Genomic DNA, 18,013 nt, shown 5'->3' with positions numbered 1-18,013 from the left:
GTACTAAATTGACAATGGAAATTAGCCAATGAGCGCACGTCAATTTCTGCAGTTATTTTTAAAATGCTGATATACAGATAATGCCGTGTGTATTTCAACACTCTTACCAGAAAAGAGAATCCAATATAATATAATCTTTTCGCTCATGGCTTGTATTTTTTCTGTTCCGTTCGTGTCTCGGAAAAATACTACGCAACTCTGAAAGTATTCAGGCGTATTATATGTAAATCCATGAAATAAGGTATCCTATTCCACTTAACTGAAATTTCCTTAACTTCCTAAATGAATAACCTTTTAAAAATATAACAATGGATTATTCACCCAGCCAACGCCCTAAGCATCTCATATCAGGTGCTCATAACTTTTTTTAAAATGTATTTTCAATGCATGACGTCCCAACATGTGATAAACTGATTTCGGTTTCTTGGAATGAAGATATAGTTCCGTGATTCAATGTTTGCTTTTTAATGAACATTAGTTGGATCGAAGCAAATCACTCAAACTCATCAAACGCAATACAGTGCCAAGACACCAAAGGTTTTAGGTAAGTAAAACTATAATCATCCGATTTTCTTGGGAATTGTATGGCTCATATAATTTAACAGTTTTGAGAAGAAGGATATAAACTAGGCGCAAAGACATTTTTGGATACGGATATTTTTTTCAGCGGTTAGCTGCTTACCGACAAAAAGGAGATGAAGTTCGATGAAATCTTGTAAAGGAATTTTTAAATTGACTAAACACGATGTTTCCCGTACATTTTATATATTTAAGAGAATTTAAGGATGTACATAAAGGGCATTTGTACAAGCGGAGAATATATTTTTTCATGAAAGTGACCCAAGTCTTATTAGTATAATATGGAGGACTGAGATGGCTAACTAATGCTCACAGCCGATATTTTCATGGGCCGAACCTAATACCTTGAATTAAGTACATGAAAAGTTCGGCGTCTGAATCAGTTGTTTGGAACGGCTCAGCCGTTCTTTCCGCCTAGCTCAGCCGGGAATCTCGGCTTTGGAACGGCTTTGATTCAGACGTCGAACCTTTCATGAGCCGAACCTAATGCATAAATTATTATAACGTATTTCTCGTAGAAAGCATGTTTTGCTTCAAATAATTTAAGTTCGGCGTCTGAATCGAAAGGCGGAATTTTCGTGATTTGGGCCGATCTTAATTTGAGTTAAGTTCGGCTCATGTAAAGTTCGGCGTCTGAACTGGGCCTAAACATTCCCTGTTCGTGTTATGTGTCCACTTTCCCACAAATCTTTATCTGTGCTGACAAGACAAGGCAAACTTTTAAAATAAGTCAACCACAAGATAAGTGATTGCGATGTTTAAGGTCGTAAAACACGATTGAATGCTTTCGGTTTCTTGCTTAAAACTAATTCATTTGAAAGTCCCCGATATTAAGGTTGCGCCGTTATAAAGCGAGAGATGACAAGATAACTACAAATACTAAAATTTGCATTGAATGGTCTTTGCCTTTAGTAGTTTACCATAGTCATAAGGTGATGTTTCTGTTTGAATACTTTGGATCGAAGATGAAAGTCCAAATGAGTTGTAAATTATCTTACCCGAAACTGAATGAAAATGCAGCGCAAAATATGGCATTGACTTTGTAATTATTTTGCTCACCTACATTGTTTCGGTTGAATTTTCTGGGAACAGTTCAGCCCGTTTGGTCGGGATAAAATTTCGGTATCACTCGTGTGATAATTAATTAGTTTTGAGCAGTGACATCGTATAAGGCGATAGTTTATTTCGGTTTCTGTGCATAAAGATATGGCAGCATGTTTTTGGAAGCTCACTTTTCAGTGCGAGATACGTCGAAGCCAATCAAAACTGAAAACTGCAGGCTGACGTTTCCTTCTTTTGCTGCTGCGCGTACGTTATCTCAAGATGGTTCGAGAAAGTTCGATTTCAAACGGCGGTGCCTCGGTTTCGTTCCCTTTTACAAACCAAGATGGCGTAGTTCCATCGAAGCGCACGATTCTCGAAAATCCCACGGAAAAATAGGGGACTACAGAAGGACCAGATGGCTCGACAATTGAGATGGCGGGACATCAACCTCGTTCCCAGGGTCTCTCCTCTTCCCGTCTACTTGGGACGGGAAGAGGAGAGACCCTGGGAACGAGGTTAGGCGTGACTTCCATTTCACCTTCTTTCGCCGTATCATCCAAATTACCCAGAGTACCTTCCAGGGACCAAAAAGGAAATCACATGCTTCCAAAAGTGGCTCTAATAAAATGGCTGATGTTCGACTCGCTGTGGCCGTGTGAGACAAAATTGGAGGCAAGTGCTTAATCGAGAGATTAAGGATCGCTGTCATTGTGAAATTTTGTTTCCAAAATGAGATTTTGAATTAAATAATAATTGAAGGTAAAGATGTGTGTCTTTATTTTGCTCCAGGACGCATGAAACGGGCATTTGTGGTTTTGCGCGCTAGTTGAAAATTAATGTTGGTAATGGAAAGTTATTCTCAGTTTATTTTCTCTTTTAAAAAGCCTCAAACAATTACTGGTCGACACAACAAATAGACTATAAAAACCAAGTTTCTGGTTTTGAGAACGTGGCTAATCTTTAAATCCGTAGCCCTGTAAAGCGTACGAATTTGTACGCTTGACATTTAAAGGGTTAAGTAATTACTGGCGAGCATTAGCAAGGCAGCACACTATTCTTTCCAATAGCGAAAAAAATTCAAAATTTGTCGGATGTAAGATCGGAAGTGCGCGTGGCGGGATATATTTTTATTATCCGGGATATCCACGCTTGCGATGACGTCACTTAAAATTGCACACAGAAAGAGCTCTCACAGAATTTCAGTATACATTATATTATTCTTCGCCCTTTGAGGCAGATCATTAACAGTATTTTTCCCCGTTGCCGCAATACATTTGACTTTTGAGTCAAAATCTCAGCCCGTTGAGGTAAATTATTCGACTTTTAAGTCATATTGTTCTTTGTCCATAGAGGCGAAAGAAAACTTGCAACCATAGATTTAAAATGTACACCACTCATTAAATATAACCATTCAACTGTTAGGTCAAACGGCTGTCTGCACTTTGAGGGGAAGTCTGAAACCCTTCACCACCCCCCTAGTCATACTCTATCGCTTTTAAGTGAAGAACGTCTATTCTTTTAGTATAGTTAATAAGTTGCTTTTCCTTGAGGTTTGGTCAATGTTTTGTCGCTTTGAGACATAACTGTCTTGTACTTCATACAACACAACAACTAGTCCCTAATCTGGGCCTATAACATTTCTGTCCTACATCCGGCCACTCTGGCAAGTCACAAAATGTAAATCATACCTTGGGCTTCTGAGGTGGGTATTTATTTCTTTTATTGTGTTCAAATTTTATCCGAATGAGCCTGACTGGAATGCAAAAGGCAGTTAATCTTTTTCGTCCGCCATCTTGCTGAACATCGAGGGGAGCTGGTATAAATGGCTTTCCGCGAGTGCGTCTGTCCTTATGCTTATCTGGCTGGTGTTCTCACTTGCTATCTTTATGCTTATGCTTATGTTTATGCATAGGTTCTGATAAAAACCAGTCTTTTAGCATTAAAAAACTTGAAGAATGAGTACTGTTTTTTGTTTAGTTCCACAACGCAAAGTGATGACTTTCAACATGTTACATCATGATTTCCCGAAGGCGGCGATCTTAGACCTGCTTGTCTTTATTTTTGACTTTAAGCCTCATTGTCTTATAGAGTAATTTCGTTTTTCTACAGCAGTAACTCACAAATATTCAAGCCAAAACGTTTTGAGGAGGAAACTTCCAGCGCGCATGGCGAAGAGTCCAACCAAAGACGGAAAGGAAAGTGACGTCACGCCAGCTGGTAAGGAAAGTGGCCACACGCCGACTGCTGAGGAAAGTGACGTCACTCAAGCTGGTGAGGAAAGTGACGTCATTCCAGCTTGTGAGGAAAGTGACGTCATTCCAGCTAGTGAGGAAAGTGACGTAACGCCAGCTGCTGAGGGAAGTGACCACACGCCAGCTGCTGAGGAAAGTGACGTCACACCAGCTGGTGAGGAAAGTGACGTAACACCAACTGCTGAGGAAAGTGACGTCACGCAAGCTGGTGAGGAAAGTGACGTCACGCCAGCTGCTGAGGAAAGTGACGTCACGCAAGCTGGTGAGGAAAGTGCAGTCACCCAAGCTGGTGAGGAAAGTGACGTCACACCAGCTGGTAAGGAAAGTGGCGTAACACCAACTGCTGAGGAAAGTGACATCACGCAAGCTGGTGAGGAAAGTGACGTCACGCCAGCTGCTGAGGAAAGTGACGTCACGCAAGCTGGTGAGGAAAGTGCGTTCACCCAAGCTGGTGCGGAAAATGCGGTCAAACAAGCTGGTGAGGAAAGTGACGTCACACCAGCTGGTAAGGAAAGTGACGTAACACCAACTGCTGAGGAAAGTGCGGTCATGCCAACTGGTGCGGAAAGTGACGTCACGCAAGCTGGTGAGGAAAGTGACGTCACGCCAGCTGGTGAAGAAATGCTGGATTTTGATGACAACACTTTGAGAGGTGGGAAGAAACATGATACTTCCTTTTCAGTTGATTGTAAAGAGACTCCATAGTATCAATCCTCTTTTAGATAGCGTGCAGTGCACGTGTATGTTGGAGAGTGGGTGCTGAACATAATCCTTCCTCGGAAAAAGGCCAGAGGTGTAGCCTAAACGATGGGTTTTCGATAATTATTTTGCATTTAAAGAAAATAAGTTTTTAACCAAAATACCGAATTATGTTTTCATCTTACTATAAGTCCACCTGGTTTAAAAGAACTTTTTGGAAAGCAATCTGTTATATACAATGACTCAAGTTATTTGCGCGGATCTTTTGACTTAGAATGGTAAAGTAAAAAAGTTAGTACTCTTTGCGCTTATGAAGTTCCTACTCTACCAGGAACTACACGTACACCCTTTAATCTGAGTGTTCCTCACTCAAAGTCCTATGGGTAGATTGGTACGAGTGAGGTGTTGTGGGATTGTTTTGGTGGAGGAATAGACATATGCTGACCAAAAAGGATTTTACCGATGTTTTTTTTTTGCATAAATCTTGTTTTAAATCTATTTTGTTTCAACAATGTTTTCCTAGTAGCTGACTGCAACTGCCGTTATTTTAAGATTTTCAAATCCCACAATTCCTTACTCGTACCAGACTTCCCATTGTTTGCGGAGAGGAGAATAAGCATCGTTCACCATTGCCATACTTCACTTCAGTTGACACTAAAATACAACAAATTTACAATTTCACTATGCTTCGTACTTGCCCCACACTCCCACACTCGGTTCCCTATCCTGCCCAAACTCTTATTTTATTTACTTTATTTTATTATCTTGCCACACAGAATAAACTAAAAATAGAATAGAAAAGATAACAAATAGCTTACGAAGTTGTTGAATTTGCACGAACCTTCCTTTGATTTTTTTAGCCATAGCAGAGGTTTACAATAATGAAGGTAATGAGAGATACAGACAGGAAGATTTCAGCAACGCTATACACTTCTACACAGAGGGAATTCAAGTGAACTGCAAGAATGAAGAACTCAAGACCAAATTGTACAGCGGCAGAGCGGAAGCATACTTTTGTTTAGGTTAGAGTTTTTCTTATTGGTTAAGTTTATCTTAACTAAGGTGTTTTAATCTCGCAACTTTAAAGAGCACTTTAAATTGAGTCCTCGTTAATGTATTACCTCAATTCTTCTCATTTCTTTTACTGTATCTCTTCTTCAGGAAATTATAGTGATTCATTGAATGATTCTAAGCTTGCTACTGACTTGCAGCCATCATTGGTGAAAGCGATCGTGAGAGGTAAGATTTTCTAAGCAGAATGTACACCTCGTTTTCGCGAAGCGGCGGTTGTATAGTTCGCCATGACAAAGATCAAATTTTAAAAACGGAGTTCTTCATGTTACATTCACTGAAAAGTTACCTTACATATCTAATGGATTTCGTAAGGCATCATCAAGTTTGTAATACTGTATGCCAAGATTTTCTCTTGTATATACATAAAGGTCACGTACAGAATTTTGTGGCTCAGCCAGTTAACCGGGATAATACAACGACGGTAGCCTTACCTTTGTGTCTTGAAAGTGACCGTTAGTAGTATTATACCAGCCGTCCTGTTTTTTTTTTTCTTTTAAGAGAAATGATTTTGAAATAACATTATTCTAACTTTTTTAGGAGCAAGTGCTTGTGTTCAGCTGAATCAGTTTGAGGACGCCATCATGTGGTGTGAAAAAGGATTATCCGTATCCTTTATTGCGGACAATAGAACGTTAACGAAAAATATTGTTCAAAGTCAAATTTATTTTCTTTCATTCATGCTTATCTGTGCCACCTCAACCAAGACAAATTACAAAAACTAAGTTCTTTGTCTTTTCTTAATAATTTTAATGGTGCTGTTTTTTTCTTAAATTCCTGAACAAAACAAACAAACAATATGACCTTCTGCCTATAGTAGTTTGACGGTTTTCTCGATTGTTGATAACTATTACAACTATCGTCTTACAAGTCTTGACTTATGTAAGATTGACAAGAACAACCAGATTTTGTTGGAATTAAGAAGCCGGGCTGTCAATGAAGAAAAAAAGCTACAAAATGCAGCCGGAAAGGACAATGCAAATGAATCTGACATCACAACTGCTACTGAGAAAACACTGGATAATAATAATGAAACAACTTTAAGAGGTAAGGACTTTTAGTAATGATTCCTTATACTTATTTATTACTTACTTAGGGTAGCGGTCAAAACTACTATACTCGAACAGGACCCACCAAACCACAAAATAGATGGTGATCTCTGCCTGCAGCCCCTCCCCATTCCTCAACCGCAAAAGTTGGTGTCTTTATTGCATAGCTGCCCCTCTATCCTGCAGTAAAAAATGATAATGAGATTCAAACCTCACTTTTCATGTTAACGTAGCAATGCTAACTCTTGTTAGTTGAATATTTCTGTGTCAACTCAAAGTTTAGAGCCTATAAAGTTTGGTTGGCAATGTTCATGAGCTAGGTGCTGTCTTCGATAACCCCCCTACCCCAGACAAGGTGGGTCCTCTTCAAACAAACTTATTCCAGTTCCCTTACTTAAAGAGCTTTTGACAGAGTATTGGAAAGATTGAGATCCAAGCCGCAGCACTTCTTAGGGGAGTGTTCACAATTTTTGGTTTAGAGGGGAACGGGGTGGGGAGTCGGTATTTCGTCAGCCTCTTTTGTTGAAAAACACATGACCTCCCCCTCCCCAATATAGACGGTGTGACCGAGTTTATGACCTTTATTCAGAAATATGCAAAATGTCTTTTAACGTCGTTCATTTTAGCAACAGCAGAGCTCTTCAAGAATCAGGGCAATGACGAGTTCAGAAAAAAAGACTTCAGCAATGCCATATTGCTTTACACCAAAGGAATCAATGTGAACGTAAAAGATGAAGAACTGAAGGCCAAACTGTACAGCAACAGAGCAACAGCAAATTTTAATCTGGGTAAGAAGTTTGGAGATTTTCACAGTTTGTCACACTGATTAGTGTATATCCACAAAAAATTAAGAGCAATTTACGTTAATCGTCCGCTCATCTTTTATAGTTACTTAGTTGTCCTGGGTTTGAAGGGTGTTCAGAAATTATGAATGATCCCCTCTATCTTTGGTTTGTCTGCCTAGAACAGGATGAAATTTTCCCTGAATATTAAACTTAATGTTTTCTTTTGCCCTAACGTATAATTTTGATCACGTGACACATCACGTGACCAAAAAATGAGAATTTCGTAAATCGGCGATATGGCGGCGAATTTTCTTTATAAAGATAACTGAATTAGTGTTTCCGAAGCAGATTTTAAATATTTAACTTTCTACGTTTGGAATGACTGTCCTTAAGTTTTTAAATTGGAGAAATTAACGATCAAAGGTTGAATTGTGGACTAAAAAATGACCTTTGCCCTGATAATTTTTTTCTGGAGAACAATGGACGATCATTCCAAACGTGAAGCGATGGAGATATTTAATCTTTATTAGAAACGCGTTTTTGTTTGATGTTATCTCTTAAAACCGTCGCCTACCTGTCAAATCTTTGCTTTTTTCACAAAAATGATCACGTGACATATCACGTGATCTATAGCACTACTTATTATGCTTAGAAATTTTCAGAATGATGAGATCTTTTTATCTTCCAACTTTCAGTTCAGTGCCATTGAATTTGTTAAAGTTATCTAGAATAAATCGTTTTTCCTCATAAAAGCCCTTGACCCAGGCCTTAAACTGCTTGAGTAGTTAAGGGCTCCTATTGATAACAGATATACTTTTGTATTCTGACGGGATTACCCTTGCTAGTTAAAAAAAGGTTTACTACTATCAACAATGCATATTTCTTTTTCACTGATTTTCGCACAGGTAACTTCCATGATTCACTGAGTGATGCAAAGACTGCCACAGACTTACAACCGTCTTATGTCAAAGCGATTGTTACAGGTAAGAGTCAGAAAAGAAAACGGTGAGAACTTTACGTTGTTATTCTTACCAAAAATCGGAAAACGCTTAGGTGAGGCATGCTTTGTATTTAAAGAAATAAACTGTTGGTAGTTTTTAAACTATTCTGTTACATAGTCTAACTCAAATCCTTGTAACTTGTCATCTTATTATAATCTGGAAGAATTAGAACACGTTAACTGTCACTTGAGGCAATCAGAGGTTAAATATAGAGAAAAGCATCTCGGGGTTTTAGAAAGTCTTTGAGCAGTAAAATCTATATCGATTATCTTACTGCAGTTAGACGAGCATTGATGAAAATATAATCAGGTTATGTTCACTGATTTATTACGTACGTTTATTGGCAACCAGTTATTTTAAGTTTAATTTTGTATGTATATGATAAAGTAATTTTCTTATTTTATAACTAATTCGTGGAGGCATGATGCTGGCTGATCTGACATGAGACCAGTAAAATGCTATTTAATCTGATATCATTCTGTTTTATCAGGAGCAAGTGCCTGTGTTCAGCTGAATCAGTTTGAGGAAGCCATCAGCTGGTGTGATAAGGGATTAGCAGTATCCTTCATTGTACCCTATAAAAGATAAAAATAAAAATAGATATTGATCTGTTCTGCGACTTTTAAATGACAGAAACTTGATTACTGTAAAGGATGAATTATTTAACAAAAATAAGCCGATTGTGATGTCGTTCCCTGTGCAACTAAGTAGGACAAGATACTATCTTTTGAAAAGTGGCACTCCAAGAGGCAACAAGGGCATTAATATTTTGACACTTATAAGTCATTCTCTGGGGTTAACCGTTTTGGGTTGATCGTATCACAGCCTCAAAAACGTTCCTTTGAACTTTTCTTTAGGCCTGTGAATTTTCAATGAAAGACTGGATGTGCTAGGTCGAAACATAGCTTGGCACTCTCAGCCTCATGTGTAATAATTTTATTTTAATGTAGCCAATGACCACTCATTATTGTCGGTGTTCCACGTAAGGATTTTGAAAACGTTCATAACCTTAGTGTTTGACGTATTAGAAATCTTGACTAATGCAAGATTGACGAGAACAACCAGAAGCTAATGGAATTAAGGAGCAGGTCGCTGAGCGAGCAAAACAAGCTGCAAGGTACTGAGGAAGAGACAGCGAAGGGTCTGTCAGAAACTCAAACAGTAAGTTTGATAAAGAACAATTCAAGTTTTCTTCAGTGTTTATTGGTTAGCCAAAACGACTTAATTAGCAACGATCATAGAACATCAGAGCGGTTTTAGATTGAGTGTCGCAAAACCAAAACCAACGTAGTTACTCTGAAGAACTACAAAAAGACGTAAGCAGCACAATGAACCAATCAGAATTCAAAGCAAATGCATGTAACCAAAACGTGCAGGAGCAAATCACTGTTGGTTTTGGTTTGACTTCCATTGGTTGAGAAAATGGCGTGAAGTTTGCCAACCAATCATAAAGCCGGGACAGTATAGGAAAACCAAAGCAAACGCGAAATTGCTTTCGATACTCTGCTGAAAAGCAAGTTATCTAAAAACCTGTAGAAATGCGACCTTTTTGTTGTAATCCACCTAATGTGGATTACATGAACCTCTCCAGCCTCCATTAAAAGAAATTCTGTCATAGTTCCGAGACTTCACAATCACTTCACAATCTATTGATAATGATCAGGGTGATAATCCAATCTGCTGGATCTGTCGGTGGCTAAAACTTCAAGGTTATCAATGAAATGACTGAAATGCCCCTTCATTTTAATTCATGTACAATAGCAACGATGATGGTAATGATGACAAATTCGATTAAGATGACTAAGATTGCTGGCAAAAGTCTTCTCGTTCCTTACAGTCGAAAATCAAGTCGATTCAAAATTAAATTACGTTATGAATTTGACAGCTGGGAGCCTATTACAATAGGAATTGTTTAAAAAAAACTATGTTGATGTTTGACAGGAAAGAGGCTCCTTTTTGGTCAAAACTGGAAGAAATTCAAACGAAAGCTGTAGAGAAAATTGCATATCTGACAATAACATCCCCGAAAATCTCAAAGCAATCATACAATACCATGAAGGTGAACTACGAATTGCGAAGAAAACGGGAGACAAAGTACTGGAGGGGGATATTTATTTGGATCTTGGAAACACTTATTACAGTCATGGAGATTTCAAAAAAGCCATACACTACCATGAACGTCATTTAGAGATCGCAAGAAAACTTGGAGACGTCTCAGTGGAAGGAAAGGCGTATGGTAATCTAGGCAGCCATTATTACAAGCTCGCAGATTTCAAAAAGGCCATACACTACCATGAACGAAGCCTAGAAATCGCAACAAAACTGGGAGACGTCTCAAGTGAAGGAATGGCGTGTTGCAATCTAGGCAGCAGTTATAACGCACTCGGAGATCTCAAAAAAGCCATACACTACCATGAACGTCACCTAGAAATCGCAAGAAAAGTGGGAGACGTCTCAAGTGAAGGACTAGCGTATGGTAATCTGGGCAGCGATTATCATGCACTCGGAGATGTCACAAAAGCCAGGCACTACCATGAAAGTCACCTAGAATTCGCGAGGAAAGTGGGAGACGTCTCAAGTGAAGGAATGGCGTGTTGTAATCTAGGCAGAATTTATAACGCACTCGGAGATTTCAAAAAAGCCATACACTACCATGAACGTCACCTAGAAATCGCAAGACAACTGGGAGACGTCTCAAGTGAAGGAATGGCGTATGGTAATCTGGGCAGCGATTATCATAAACTCGGAGATGTCACAAAAGCCAGGCACTACCATGAACGTCATCTAGAAATAGCAAGCAAAGTGGGAGATGTCGCAATGGAAGGAGCGGCGTGTGGTAATCTAGGCAGCCATTATTACAAGCTCGGAGATCTCAAAAAAGCCATACACTACCATGAAAGGAGCTTAGAAATCGCAAGAAAAGTGGGAGACGTCTCAGGTGAAGGAATAACGTATGGTAATCTGGGCAGGGATTATCATGCACTCGGAGATGTCGAAAGAGCCAGGCACTACCATGACCGTCACCTAGAAATAGCAAGAAAAATGGGAGATGTTCCAAGTGAAGGAATGGCGTGTTGTAATCTAGGCAGCTATTATCTTAGCCTCGGAGATTTCAAACAAGCCATACACTACCATGAACGGAGCCTAGAAATCGCAAAAAAAGTGGGAGACGTCTCAAGTGAAGGAAACGCCTATCGTAATCTAGGCAACGCTTATGACAACCTCGGAGATTTCCAAAAAGCTAGACACTACCATGAACGGTGCCTAGAAATCACAAGAAAAGTGGGAGACGTCGCAATGGAAGGATTGGCATGTGGTAATCTAGGCAACACTAATGACAACCTCGGAGATTTCCAAAAAGCTAGACACTACTATGAACGGTGCCTAGAAATCACAAGAAAAGTGGGAGACGTCGCAATGGAAGGAGCGGCGTGTGGTAGTCTAGGCAACGCTTATGACAACCTCGGAGATTTCCAAAAAGCTAGACACTACCATGAACGGTGCCTAGAAATCACAAGAAAAGTGGGAGACGTCGCAACGGAAGGAGCGGCGTGTGGTAGTCTAGGCAACGATTATTACAACCTCAGAGATCTCAAAAATGCCATACACTACCATGAACGAAGTCTAGAAATCGCAAGAAAACTGGGAAACGTCTCAGGTGAAGGAATGGCGTGTGGTAATCTAGGCAGCGATTATCATGCACTCGGAGATTTCAAAAAAGCCAGGCACTACCATGAACGTCACCTAGAAATCGCAAGAAAACTGGGAGACGTCCCAAGTGAAGGAATGGCGTGTGATAATCTTGGCAGTCATTACTTTAGTCTCGGAGAATTCAAACAAGCCATACACTACCATGAACGAAGCCTAGAACTCGCAAGAAAAGTGGGAAAGGTCCCAATTGAAGGAAAAGCCTATTGTAATCTAGGCAACGATTATAACAACCTCGGAGATTTCCAAAAAGCTAGACACTACTATGAACGGTGCCTAGAAATCATAAGTAAAATGGAAGACGTCTCAAATGAAGGAATCGCGTATTGTAATCTAGGCAGCGCTTGTAACAACTTCGGAGATTTCAAAAATGCTATGCACTACATTGAACGTGGGCTAGAAATCGCAAGAAAAGTGGGAGACGTCTCAAATCAAGGAAACGCGTATAAATATCTAGGCAGAGTTTATCACAACCTCGGAGATTTTAAAAACGCCATGCATTACCTTGAACGGCACCTGGAAATCGCAAGAAAAATGGGAGACGTCTCAACGGAAGGAAAGGCGTATGGTAATTTAGGCTGCGTTTATTTCAAGCTTGGAAATCTCGAAAAAGCCATGCACTGCCATGAACGTCACCTAGAAATCGAAAGAAAATTGGGAGACGTCTCCGGTGAAGGACAGGCGTATGGTAATCTAGGCAACGTTTACCACGAGCTCGGCGATTTCGAAAAAGCCATACATTACCATGAACGTTGCCTTAAAATCGCAAGAAAAGTGGAAGACGTCTCGATGGAAGGAGACACGTATGTTAATCTAGGCAGCAGTTATCAGAACCTCGGAGATTTCAAAAAAGCCCTACACTACCATGAGCGTAGCCTAGAAATCTCAAGAAAACTGGGAAATAAAGTTTTAATTGGCAAATGTTTTCATAACCTTGGACTTGCCTTTCAATCACTGGGTTTTTCATGCAAAGCTGTAGATTATTATCACCACAGTATAGCTATGTTGAATGAAGCAAGGCGTGATCTTGCGGCTAATGATGACTGGAAAGTGAGCTTGCGCAATTTGCACCAAAAGACATACGTTTATTTATGGCGTTTGTTGTTAAAGCAAGGCAAGATTGTGGAGGCTCTTTTATCTGCTGAGCAAGGACGTGCACAGGCTTTGAATGATCTCATGGAGTTCAAGTATACATCCAAACAGTCCCGAGCAGAATCTGGCACAGAAATACAAACTATAGCTGAGTTTAGTGGTTTTCCTTCTACTACAGTTTTCTTAGCGCTTGAGGACCAAGAAGTAATTTTTTGGGTTTTGCAGAAAGGAAAGAATGTTCAGTTAAGAAGAAAGCAAATTCCCGAGGGTCAAGTTGATGCCAAAACTTTTTTGGACACCACAAGGAAGAAAATTCGTGGTAGAGCTGTTGTGGAATGTGAGGATCGTTCACTAGATATGACGAGAGACAAAACCCTTGCAGACGAGATGTCCCCTCCAGATGAGAGACAAAATGCGCAATCCTTCAATCGCCCGAATAGTGCTTTAAGTTTATTACATGAGACTCTCATTAGTCCTGTACAAGATCTGTTACTTGAAAATGAAGTAATATTCGTCCCTGAGGGTCCACTGTGTTTGGTTCCTTTCGCTGCATTCATGGACTCAGATTCAAAATACCTCTGCGAGTCTTTCAGAGTGCGCGTGATTCCATCACTGACGAGCTTAAAATTTATCGTAGATTCTCCCGCTGATTACCACAGTAAGAGTGGGGCGCTTCTCGTGGGTGATCCTTGGATACAAGAGGTTACTTTTGAGGGAACAAAGTTTGAGCAACTGCCATTCGCAAGAAAAGAAGTGCAGATGATTGGGCGAATACTTCACACCACACCTCTTATTGGAGAGCAAGCAACGAAGAATGAAGTATTGGAACGACTCTCCTCGGTTGCTTTGGTTCATATTGCAGCGCATGGGCGGATGGCAACGGGAGAAATTGCTTTAGCACCAAATCCTTTACCGTTATCACGGACTCCTGTCTACAAAGATTTCGTTTTAACAATGAGAGATGTACTGAATGTTCAGATGCGAGCAAGACTGGTTGTGTTGAGTTGCTGTCATAGTGGCCGTGGGGAGATTAAGGCTGAGGGTGTGGTTGGCATCGCACGGGCATTTTTGGGTGCTGGTGCGCGGTCTGTTCTGGTGACATTGTGGGCGATTGATGACGAGGCTACTATGGAGTTCATGAAAATATTCTATCAGCACCTAGTGAAAGGTGAAAGTGCCAGTGCAGCTCTGAACCAAGCCATGAAATCCATGAGAGAATCTGACGAGTTTAGTGCAGTGGATTACTGGGCTCCGTTTGTACTCATTGGTGATGACGTCACCCTAGAATTGGGCGGACAAGACTGAGTAGCTGAACTAAATTGTGAGTAGACTGATCAGCGTTTGAAATATAGAGAATTTACTAGCTCTCATAAGAAATTTATTTGCAGCTGATTTTTTTTAACTTTTTAGAACCTAATACTTTCCCGTTGGATGGAAAAAAAGCAAATGTTTTAAGTGCGCCAATTTCCCTAATCACCTGGGTTTGGGAAGATTCGTGACCATAGTTTTTCGTTATCTTTGAAGATCTTTTTTATACCACAGGATCATTTTCGATTCTCCCCTGTGAAGTTTTCAGACGAAAATTAGAAACCTTTTTGAAGATTCTTCTTGATGTGCAAATTTGTTCTTTTGTTTTTACGGTTTCAAAAGCATGACGGAGGGGATGGATTAATCTGAATGCGATGCAGTTCAATTACAAATTTAAAGATGATGAAGTTGTTTTTAGGAATATCTAAATCTTTTTTAAAATGACAAAGGATAGAAGGAATACAAACAGATCGAAAGAAAATCCATGACTAAAAACACCATTACGCAGATGATTTTCTAGCTGTTACTTAAACATGCCTTCTTGTTGTTTTTGCTTTATAGCTGCTGCGGACAAAAGGGCTGTGATCAATAAAGAAAATACCAGACAGTGTTTTTGATGGATTATGAGATGAAGAATCATTATGATAAGACAAGGATGGCTGGGAACTCGTCCAAGAGACTGTAAATACTTGTTTATTTTAAGTATCATGTTACTAGTTCGATTGTTTTGAAGTCGTTATCAAAGGAGTAAAGTTTACTGTACAGTTTATTACAAATGGTTTGTAGATAAGGATTAGGTAGGATTGGACTCTTTACACAGTTTACAAAAATGTCTTTACATTTTTTTTGTCGAGAAACGTTTGTACTTAATTAAAGGCAGTATATTAGATTGATTTATAGTTGCCTTGTCAAGGACTTGCCAAAGTTCTCAATTGGAGAAAACATTGCTACTTTTTATCATTGTTTCTACTTTACTGCTTACATAGAACAAGAGTAGAACCGTCATAGTAGATTTGTTGAACAAGAGAATTTTTTGTATAAAAAACTGCGAGAAAATAGGTTTCAAGAATCAAAAGAAACGCGACTTCTCTGAATCAAAGGTGTGATTCTCTCATAAATTCTCCCACATCATGTACTCAAATGTAAATAGTAAGGAGCCGTAATGGTTTTTTTTTCTCGATTTACAAGTGGTTAATATATGTTTATCGAAAACATTTATTTGATATATTACAACTGCTCATAGACAGGAAAACATCAAAACAAAAACAAACAAAAATTAAACTGCAGAGAATCGAGCTGCAATATTACTGTAAAGGCTTAAACGTTGTAATTTTAAAGCTGTTTTAATGTAGTTGAAATGTAAAAATGGGTTTGTTTCCAAAGTTACTGTGGAACTGCGTTGACAGGGAGAGAAAACGAATACCTACGGTTTTATCAATAGCTTTAATAAAGCAATATGGCCACCGTGGTAACTGAAATATAGTCTATATCTGTTTTACACAAAGTAGGATTGCTGAAAAAGTCTAAGAAAATTAGAAAGAAACTTAGTGTTCAAAAAGCTTCAATCACAATGGTTAATTAGGCATTGCTTTGAAAAAAAAAAATAAAGATTTTGTTTTCATACCTGAACTCAGTTCATTGAAAAATTTTCAAGCTGTGAATTAAGAATTATAAGACTTCAGGTAATGGCAAAACATTTTCGCAATACGCTGAAATCTTAAGTCAGATGTGCAGAGCTAGCTGCCGGGTGGAACCTAGACACAAAAGGCATCCTATCCATATAGCTCAGTCTTACGTTTTCAGTGTTGACGAAACAAGAGTTTAGTCGTCGATTGCCAGGTTAATAGGACCTGATGATGGCGGTTAGCAAAGTTTGCCTAGGAATGGCAAAGAGAAACTTCGATTATCTGGGGATTTCTCGATTCTCCCGCTTCTTACTCTGTGGTACCGAATTCTCAATGAATATCACCGAGTCGAGATTTTGGCTAAAAACACGCACATGTAACTCGGTACTAGCGGGAAAGGCGCAGCCCCAGATAGCCAAATAACCGAGTCTTAACTGTACAGTACATACTAGTTTTGTTTTTAGCATAAATGATTAATTTAAGTAGGACAAAGAAAGAGTAACATTAAAGCTAAAGGCAGCCGTGTTTACTGGAAAAAGTTTTACGCCTTCTCGTTGAGAGACTATCTAAAATTAACGTCCACGTTTTTACCATCTCACTAAAAATGGAGTGTTTTGAAAATGTCCAGGACTGAACGTAGCAAAACCGTTGGCGATAATCGACGGAAATTTAACATTTGTTAAAAAATTGTAAAGAATGCAAACATTGTGGTTTGTTTTTGGACTCTTCGCAGAAGATGGCGTTTCCCTGGAGACATTATAAAGCCCTACCTCAACGTCTGAAATATGGCGCTCCGTCACATTTAAGGGTCCTGCGCATTGCTGTCATGTGCGGTTTATTTAAAGAACAAGTCTTGCTCACACATTTGGTTTTGAAATGTTTTTCCTTTCACAATAGAAGCCTAAATTTCGTGAACATGGCGTTTCGCTGAACCCCTACCAAAACATCTGAAAAATTGTGCTCCGTCACATTGAAAGGGTCCCCTTGGATTAGCGCTTCATTTTGAATTGTTTTCTCCAGTAAATACGGTATGGTCTAAGGTGATAATATTACTCACGTACAGATTAAATTGTAATAACTACATAAGACAGTAGTTGGGAACTTAACTTAATTAAGCCTTGGTTTTTCAGCGCACTATCGCGCGCTTATTTAAAAGTGCATGTAAAATCATAAGCAAGAAAAACTGTTAGGGCTGAATGAATTTTTGTCACAAACCAGTAATTGGTTGATATTATTTCTCAAGTTCGTGAAATACCTTCACATGAAAAGGTTTCTGCTGTCAGCTTACTTTCTTTCTTTGAATTAGTAGGCGTCTTCCTTAAGAAATTATAGTTCGCGGACTATCACGAGATGGGCAGAACATATGCGCAGAAGCGAAACACGGCACCGTCCTCAACAGCTTTATTGGGGAAATATCAAAAGAGAACCCAAAAGGTTAAGCGCGAATCGGGCACAAGATCCTTCGCAAGGCGCCCACCTGGAAAAAGAAATTACAATACATGATAAATAGTTAAAGATAAATATGATTCTGGATGATGTGATGATCACTTTGAATTGCCGTATACCTTCAAAGACAAAATAAGAAACATGAAACAGCAAGAGACGTAAGCTCAGATTGCAGGAGATCCTTTAGTTCTCATGTGACTGGATAACACCCTTAGTATAGCTTACGTAGTTCAATTTCAGAATGTTGACAAGTAGAAGAATGTTAAAGCGGTTTTCAATCGAGTTTCGTAAAACAAAAACCAAAGCAACAAATCTGGCCAATCACAGCAGGTGCGAACAGCGCAATGAACCAAT

At 39.3% G+C, this 18,013-nt stretch overlaps 1 protein-coding gene across 2 annotated transcripts; it reads left to right on the top strand.

Moving 5' to 3' along the window:
* The first annotated feature begins 455 nt into the window (after positions 1–455).
* Positions 456–16,945, top strand: LOC146461465 (uncharacterized). Of its 2 annotated transcripts, none has more exons than XM_085086813.1 (12): positions 456–544; positions 3,733–4,527; positions 5,435–5,596; positions 5,736–5,813; positions 6,186–6,253; positions 6,533–6,692; positions 7,321–7,482; positions 8,385–8,462; positions 8,971–9,038; positions 9,528–9,641; positions 10,422–14,601; positions 15,150–16,945. In XM_085086813.1, the coding sequence occupies exons 2-11, from the start codon at positions 3,789–3,791 to the stop codon at positions 14,583–14,585; spliced, it is 5,793 nt and encodes a 1,930-aa protein (XP_084942939.1). In that variant the 5' UTR covers positions 456–544; positions 3,733–3,788; the 3' UTR covers positions 14,586–14,601; positions 15,150–16,945. The 2 variants fall into 2 exon arrangements, with proteins under 2 accessions (XP_084942939.1, XP_084942940.1); XM_085086814.1 differs by lacking the exon at positions 456–544 and adding an exon at positions 3,285–3,325 and having other exon boundaries at positions 3,736–4,527.
* The last annotated feature ends 1,068 nt before the right edge of the window (positions 16,946–18,013 follow it).

Source organism: Pavona decussata, unplaced genomic scaffold, assembly GCF_977016875.1.
Source record: "Pavona decussata unplaced genomic scaffold, jaPavDecu1.1 SCAFFOLD_198, whole genome shotgun sequence".
NCBI lineage: Eukaryota > Metazoa > Cnidaria > Anthozoa > Scleractinia > Agariciidae > Pavona > Pavona decussata.
This window is presented reverse-complemented; position numbering and strand designations above follow the sequence as displayed.

Excerpts from the sequence above, each read along its gene's own strand:
- LOC146461465 (XM_085086813.1), top strand. The coding sequence starts at position 3,789 with ATGGCGAAGAGTCCAACCAAAGACGGAAAGGAAAGTGACGTCACGCCA. Across the intron at positions 6,693-7,320 it reads TAATGAAACAACTTTAAGAG|CAACAGCAGAGCTCTTCAAG; the intron begins GTAAGGACTTTT and ends CGTTCATTTTAG. Across the intron at positions 7,483-8,384 it reads AACAGCAAATTTTAATCTGG|GTAACTTCCATGATTCACTG; the intron begins GTAAGAAGTTTG and ends ATTTTCGCACAG.